Source organism: Rhinoderma darwinii, chromosome 2, assembly GCF_050947455.1.
Source record: "Rhinoderma darwinii isolate aRhiDar2 chromosome 2, aRhiDar2.hap1, whole genome shotgun sequence".
Classification (NCBI taxonomy): Eukaryota; Metazoa; Chordata; class Amphibia; order Anura; family Rhinodermatidae; genus Rhinoderma; species Rhinoderma darwinii.
Window position 1 is genome coordinate 454,116,426 of NC_134688.1, and position 8,264 is coordinate 454,124,689.

General features: G+C 42.1%; 1 protein-coding gene across 1 annotated transcript; it reads right to left on the minus strand.

Moving 5' to 3' along the window:
• Nucleotides 1–834: 834 nt before the first annotated feature.
• On the minus strand, nucleotides 835–5,268 carry LOC142741571 (uncharacterized). Its single transcript, XM_075850933.1, has 2 exons — nucleotides 5,164–5,268; nucleotides 835–3,234 (listed from the first exon to the last, which is right to left on the minus strand). Exon 2 carries the CDS (start codon nucleotides 3,222–3,224, stop codon nucleotides 1,320–1,322), a length of 1,905 nt encoding a protein of 634 aa, XP_075707048.1. The 5' UTR covers nucleotides 3,225–3,234; nucleotides 5,164–5,268; the 3' UTR covers nucleotides 835–1,319.
• Between the last annotated feature and the right edge of the window lie 2,996 nt (nucleotides 5,269–8,264).

Here is an 8,264-nt window from a genome sequence, read left to right on the forward strand (position 1 = left end):
AACTAAACAAGATATTATCTAACTATACCAAGTGCCTTCCTACCAGGCACTGGACACAAAGTAACACAGGTCTTTACTCACATAGAATACAGGCTACTCCAGACTTAGTAGTCTCCGGTCTGAGTCAGGGGTGAGACTGACACACACTGTGTCTGCACCTTTTTTATACACAGGCTACAGGTGCAGCTAATTGAGCAGCAGCCTTGTCCTACAAGCAGAGATGGAATAGGGATTGGGGAACCCACCCTGCTCTTCTCCAATCCAACTCAAGGCCCTTTTTCCGGCTTTTCCTTAAGCCGAGATTGGAAAGCTAGAGCTTTCTATTGTAAAAATGTACTCATTCCCTGGAGCCTAGGATACATATGACAGGATTCTAGGGGAAATGAACCTTCCCTCAATGACTTTACTTGTCACTGTCTCACAATATATATATATATGCTGACTGATCTCACTCCTGGTCCATATCAATAACATTAGAAAGGAAATAAATTGCCTGTTTTCAATCATTTTCATTGACATCTCACTTCTGCTCAGAAACAGAATCAATATCAAGTCATTTCAGTTGTATTATAGTCAGTTCCGTCATTAATTCTGGCCTATTAGGCATCACCCGGCAGTAACAGGATCCCAGCATCATTATTCTTCATTGTTGTTCATACTTAGATGGCCAGTGGAATTATTAGGCCTCACATTCCCCACTATAAAGATAAATTATATTAAAGTGCACCTTTTGTACCAATTGTGACCTGCTTAAAAACCTTTTAAGATATTCAAGAACATCAGTGTAAAAAATTCAAGTATCTAGTCTAGAATAAAAAAACAATCAGTGCTCTATAGTTTTTATTAGCTTCAGTCACTTGCAGGCCGTACACTCCATTCATTTCAATATAAAGCAGATTAGACTTTTTTTTTTGTGACGTGTCATTAAATCTGTATATTATATGTAGAGTTGTCATTATACACCGTCTCTATGATCTGATGATGGGGATATTCCCCGAACTGCACCCCCGTGCTGCCCGTACACTGACTGTATAGACTGTCTCGCCAGCTAAGTCGTTGGTCTCCATCATCTAAAGTTGACGGATAACTGGCATCGCTGGACTCCTCCGGCCGGTGAGTCCGCACCTTGTTCACACTCCTCGATGTAGGCCTCAGGCTCGTTCGCAAGTCAGACTGCTAGCTCTGCCCCCTAGATGTTAATATTGATGTTCAGGTCTTGACCGCTGATATTGATGTTGACAACCATTGGATAGTACATGGGAAGTGATCTACAACCTTGATGTCTCTGTCCTCAGCGGTTCATCCCTGATGCATGCATTTTATTTGTTGGCACTGCCGATGTAAAACCACTTGGTGGCCAGTATGGAGACGACCCTTTCAGTGGCTTTTCTGATGTTACATGAGAAGCCTTCGCAGTGCAGTGTGGCTAGAGCTAGGCTGAGACGATATAAGTCCAGGTCTTTCATGACATCATGGTTGATGGCATCTTTAAGAAATACAACATGTCTGACTATGGCCTCCTTGTCCTCTGAGTTGACCAGATAGCTTGGGGTCTGGAGGAGCAGGGTCTTCATCAATTTTGGGTAGTTATGAGCCAGACAGCTGTAGATGGATCTCAGGTCATTGGTGTTTGGAGAGATTTCCGTCCGGTAAAATCCCCGAATGTTGGCTCCTTTGATGTAGGAGAGGCAGCTCTGCAGAGATGAAGTACTGGCTGCTACTATCTCCTGGTTGTTACTATGTAATTTCAGGAGCAAAGTTGGTATAAAGCTCCTGACTTTATCTGTAAAATATCCAAATAGTGGAAGGCGGCAGCTCTCTGTCAGATCTCTTAACAGGTTTATGGCCGCAATCTGGACTTGTCTGTCCGGATAGTCCATATGCTCCCGGCATATTTTAATGAATTGTCTACTGAGGACAGAAAGCTTCAGCCGTCTGATAATGGAGGACAGTGCCCTCAGTGCCGCCATTATGATCTTGGTGTTGCCGGTCTTTGATAGTCTAAATTCCAGCTGGGCAATGATCTTATTCTTGTAGCTCTCCACCAGGCTTGTAGCTCCGGTGGTGGCATTCCCCAGTGCCTCCATGGCGATGCTGCACAAGATATTATCTTCCTCTTCTATGATCTTCAGCAGATGTTGTATTGCGCACTCTTGGTATTCCTGCTTTATAAGTTTTGGATGCTTCAAAGCCTCATTGAAGAACATAGCTGCTGTCATTTTGGCCTTTGGGTCCGCATTCTTCAGGGCATTGAGCAGAAACTGGATGAAATCTTTTGTTATTTTCCTGCCGGATACCAGAGATGTCACAAGCGTGTTCATCTCAATACGCTGCTTCTCTGTATCTTCCGGTTCCTTATTCTCCGCCGCAACTTGGACCCTGTACTTTTCTAGGAGCTCGGCATGAGGAAGGGTCTGTAACTCGTCATTGACTGGTTCGGTCGGCTGGTTCTCCAATGATTCGGGTTCAGTAAAGAATTCCAGGGCAACTTTGGTGGAGTCTTGAAGCTCAGCATGCACATCAGGTAACCAGGTGAAAATGTTGGCCTTCATGTTGCTTATGGCCTTCATAAGTTGCACTTTGCAGCTGCCACCCTTCACAATATATTCTTGGACGCTGCCGGAGAAACGTGTTATAGCATAGCACAACGTCTCCTTAGATAGTTGGTCGGGAGCGTCTTTGACCACTCGGCTCAGCACTGGCAGCATGTCCAAGATGTGTGGCATGATGACAATAGCACATAGAGATGTCACTTCTGTTAAAGTGTCGACAATGGCAGCATTGAAATCCTCATAAACGATGTTGTATCTCAGTTCCCCGACCACCGCTTCGAGATGGAGGATGCTCAGCCAGACGATAACCTTCTTAGTCATGGCGTAGGAATAGTATTGTCCCTTCATGTACTCCACCTTCAAGTGCTCACATAGCACATTGATCATATATTCCTTCAGGTAGTGTGCCGCTTCACTTCTGTACTGGATGACTCTGATGAAGAAGCGGCACATGGCGGCGTTGTATTCAGATGGTAACAGGTCACTCAGAATGGCTTTCTGAAACACATCCGTATAAGTGAAGAGATCTTTAGCCGCCTTCTCCTGGATGAAATAAGGGACACAGGCTCCTAAGACGTCTTCTTCCACCAAATTCCAGGTGTCCAAAGCATTTCTGAGCTCTTGATTTGTGTCCACACAGAATGTCTGAGGTTTTCTATTCATAATCTTCATATCCACAAATCTGCTGAGGCGAGAAATCATTGTGTGGTTACTTGTTTCTAAATCATCTTCCAAAAATAAAATAGATTCTAGACTTCTCTGTCCTCTATTATCAGCGCCCTCCCCAATTAAACATTTGATAACTGCATGAAGAGCACCCTCCCAGGGCAGAGACAGGACAGTGCAGCCAGAGGAGACAGCGGCACTCCTCTACACTGTGCCCTCTGGTGGTGTAAGAAATTAAAGGTTTCGGAAAATGAAAGCCACATATAATGTTATATGAATATCATAAAGTGTATTTTATTTGGGTGAATCAAAGATGGAGGATCATGGGTATAGTTGCATGTCTTAATGAAATGCGTCTCATCAGTATTCAAGATTCCTATTGTTTAACCTGATTCTCACAATAAATGACCCAGACGTTCACAGGTATCTCTTACAGATGCTAACCAGTAGTGTGAAACCAGCCTTACCCATGGACAAACTCAGGATGTCATTAATGCTAAAGGTGGTTGCAGTAGCATAGCTTGTGAGGGGGCAGAGGGGGCGGTGGCCCCAGGCCCACTGAGATGGTGGGGGCAAGGGCCGGTCACCCAGCGGTGGTGTGTCCCTGTTTCAACTGTATCTGCTGCCTCAGTAGTAGTGACATCAGCGAGCCTTCCTGCGCAGAGCCACACACTGCACAGAGCGGTGGAGCAGAGGGATCTCCTCCTCTCATCATGGGAATGGCAAGGGGTAAATATTTATTATTTTTTATTAGGCACTATGCTGTGTAGTGGCAGCTAAGGTGGCATTATAATGGGGGGCCGCAATAGCGAAGTTTGCTCCATTTGGGCAGCTTTGGAGGCATTATACTGTATAAGGGCAGTTATTGGGGCATTATACTGTATAAGGGCTGCTATGGGGCATTATACTATGTGGAGGCAGCTATGGGGGCATTATACTGTTTGGGGGCAGCTATGGGGGCATTATACTGTATGGGCCAGCTATGGGGGCATTATACTGTGTGATGCAGATATAAGGGCATTATACTGCATGGGGCAGCTATGGGGACATTATGCTCTATGTGGCCAGCTATTGCGGTATTATACTATGTGGGGGCAGCTATGGGGCATTATACTGTGTGGAGGTCGCTATGGGGCATTATACTGTATGTGGGCAGGTATAGGGCGTTATACATTGTAAGAGGCACTATATGGGCGTAATACTGTGTGGGGACAGCTATAGGGGCATTATACTGTTTGGGAAAGCTATAAGGGCATTATACTGTGTGTGGGCCACTAAGTGGTCATTATACTTTGTGGGGGCACTAAGGGTTCATTATACTATGTGGGGGCAGCTATGGGAGCATTATTCTGTGTAGGGGAAACCATAAGGGCATTATACCGTGTAGGGGGCCTACTGGGTTGGGGCCCACTTAAATGTGTCCCCCACCCCGTGACATCTAGCTGCGCCTCTGGGTGGTTGATAAGTGGCACCAGTACTTTATATCCGCATGTTACATGAGTGGGGGAAGTTCTTTTTATCAGGAAGGTCACACTATTTGTCTCTAAGAGGAGCAGACAAAGGGGATATAAAAGACCCAAGCATGACATGAGGGGAGCCACTTGGGAGGCCACTTGAGGAGGGACATACTGGAAAGGAGACTTCCTGGAGTGTGGGGAGACCATGGATGGTACCTATAACGTGTCATGTAATTATTGATGATAAGGAAAAAGTGTCTCCGTAAAGTTCATTGTTTATGTCTCCATAGAAGTCTCAGAATAACTAACAGTCATTTCACTCTTTATACAATATACATTTTTATGCACTCAATCTTGTATGTCATTTATTGTGCCTGACCTTAGAATCTAACCCAGTAAGAGGGTGAAAAAGAAACATTCTTACAGGGGCAGCACATGGAACTCGCTGCAATACTTCACAAGAAACATTCTACATGTTCTCCTCTTACCTCTGAATCGTGGATCTGAAGCTTCTGGATATAGCAAGATTTCTAGAAGTCACAGGACTCAAGAAAAAGTCAAGTGAGAGCGACGTACCAAAAAGCAAGAAACTATTGGTCTATAGCGGCTCAACGGAATGTGACTGATCTGCAGCTTTTATAGAGAAGGTGAATTATGACATCACTGATGACCTCACACTTACCTTACATTCTAACACACATCAAATGCTTTTATTTTTTTATTTTTTCACATATCTTTATTGAATTTCAGTAATAAAAACATTACAACATTTCAATATCCAGTGATTATAAATATCATAATGCTCAAGAATTTATCTGCACAATTTACATCAGACAACATATATCTCCCCAATCCCATCCCCCTCCCACCCCAAAGATCATTAAGTACAATAGAATTATAACCTTTTTATGAAAAAATTATAATTATACTTTCCTATAAAACACCAATCAACTCCATATCCCCAATATTTCCTCCCACTTCTTTATACAATTCTTGTCTGCTCTTATTTCCTCATATTCTTTAATTGTCTTAACCAACTTCAACCAATCCATAACAATTGGGGATTTACCAGCCATCCAATTTCTTGCAATTATTACTTTTGCTTAACCCCTTAGTGACCAGCCTATTTTAAACCTTAATGACCAAGCTATTTTTTAAGTTTTTCCATTGTCGCATTCCAAGAGCTATAACTTTTTTATTTTTGTGTCAACATAGCTCTATAAGGTCTTGTTTTTTGCGGGACAAGTTTTTTTATTTTCATAGCACCATTTTGGGGTACATCTAATTTATTGATTAACTTTTATTCATTTTTTCTGTAGGGGAATAGAAATAAACCTGAAATTTTGCCACTCTTTTTTGCGTCCTAAATCTACACCATTACCGTGTGGTATAAATAACACAATAACTTTATTCAGGGGTTTATTACGATTGCAACGATACCAAATGTGTATTGATTTTGTATGTTTTACTACTTTTATACAGCAAAAACAAATTTTTTTCAAAATTATTTGATTTTGTGTCTCTATCTGAAGATCCATAACTTTTTTTTTTTTTGCCCATGCAGATGTATGAGGGCTTGTTTTTTTTGCAGGATAACTTATAGTTTTTATTGGTACCATTTTGGAGTAGATGCGACTTTTTGATCACTTTTTATCACATTTTTTTTAGGCAGGAATCACAGAAAATGTTTTTTATTTTATTTTTTTCGGCATTCATCGTGTGTGTTAAATGATGTAATAACTTTATAGTTGGGGTCATTATGGACGCAGCGATAACAAATATGTGTAACTTTTTTACTTTATTTTGTTATTTTTAATAATAAAGCATTTTGTTAGGGGAAAAAGTGGGTTTCTAATATTTTATTTTTTTTTCACTTTTTTTGAATTAACTTTATTAAACTTTTTTTTAACTTTTTTACTAGTCCCACTAGGGGTCTTTACTATGTGATCATCCAATTGCTTTTATAATACACTGCAATACTTTTGCAATACAATTAAACGGACAGGCATCTGCTAGGCCAGGCCTCTAGCATGACCTAGCAGGCTTTCACTATAGGCAGACCTGGGGGCCTTTATTGTGCTCCCGACTGCCATAGAAGACACGACACCCGGCGATCATATTGCCGAGTGCCGTTGCGATGAGAGAGGGAGCTCCCTCCCTCTCTCCAAAACCACTGAGATGCGGCGCTCGCTATTGAGCACCGCATCTGAGTGGTTAAACGGGTGAGATCGATACTGATATCGATCTCACCCGTTAGAGCAGGGATGCCCCCAGCCCTCAGCTGCCTCTAGTAGCTGAGAGCAGGGAGATTTAACGGCTCCCTGCTCTGTATATTTATTCTAATGCAGCGCCGTGAAAAGGTGTATGCGTCAGAATAATGCCCCTTAGTGGCAGCCGTGAAAAGGTGTATTGGCGGTCACTAATGGGTTAAAAGAGAACATTAACACATGCCATTAAGTCTGGGTGTGGGGGATCATGTTTGGAGTGCGCGCTCCATATGCTCCGGGACTAACAGCCGGGAGCAGCAATCGCGCTGTTCCTAGCTGTTTCTTGGTCAACTTAGCTCTAAAAAAAATTAATAATAAGTGAGAAAAAATTTCTACGTACTAAAAACTTGTACCAATAAACACTACAGCTCATCCTGCAAAAAAGAATCCCTCACACCGCTCAATCGGTGAAAAAATAAAAAGTTATGGCTCTTAGAATGTGGCGACACAAAACATTTTTTTTTAACTAAACGTTTATTATCAATAAAAGTAGTAAAATATAAAAAAATCTAAAAAAAAACCTATATAAATTTGATATCACCGTAATAGTATTGAGACACAGAATAAAGATAAGTTGTCGTTTGTACCGCACGGTGAAAGACGTAAAAACGAAACCCAAACGAAACCCAAAAAACCATTAAGGATTGGCAGTTTTTACCAACTTCCGCCCACGATTAATTTTTTTTCAGTTTCCCAGTACATTGTATGGAACTATAAATGGTACCAAAGAAGTTACAACTCCTCATTAAGCCCTCACACCACTCTATTGATGGAAAAATAAAAAAGTTATGGCTCTTGGAATGCGGGGAGTGAAAAGCGAAAATGAAAAAAAAAAAAAATGGCTCCATCCCGAAGGGGTTAAAGGGTTATTCCCAACTGGCGAGGTGTCCGCTGGCCAGAGATTTCAGGTGAGGACTAGCAGACAGGGGGCCCCCAAGAAAATCTAAGTGCAAACTAAAATCAACCAGTATTATTAAAAAGTTATTCCCAACTGGTGAGGAGTCCACTGGCCACAGATTCCAGATGGGGACTAGCGGACAGGGGGCCAGAGCTGGTCCAGTGATGCCCATTCTTCATATAGGTCCGAGTCCCAGAGCTGGGACCCGCATCTTTTAGACATTTTTTGGCATTTCCTGTGGATACGCCACAAATGTCTAAGTTGGGAATACCACTTTAACCCCTTAATGACCAAGTTTGTTTGGACCTTCATGACCAAGCCAGATTTGTCAAATCTGGTATGTCTGACTTTATCAAAGAATAACTCTGCAATAGTTTTGCATATCGAAGTAATTCTGACATTGTCTTTTCGTAACATGTTGCAC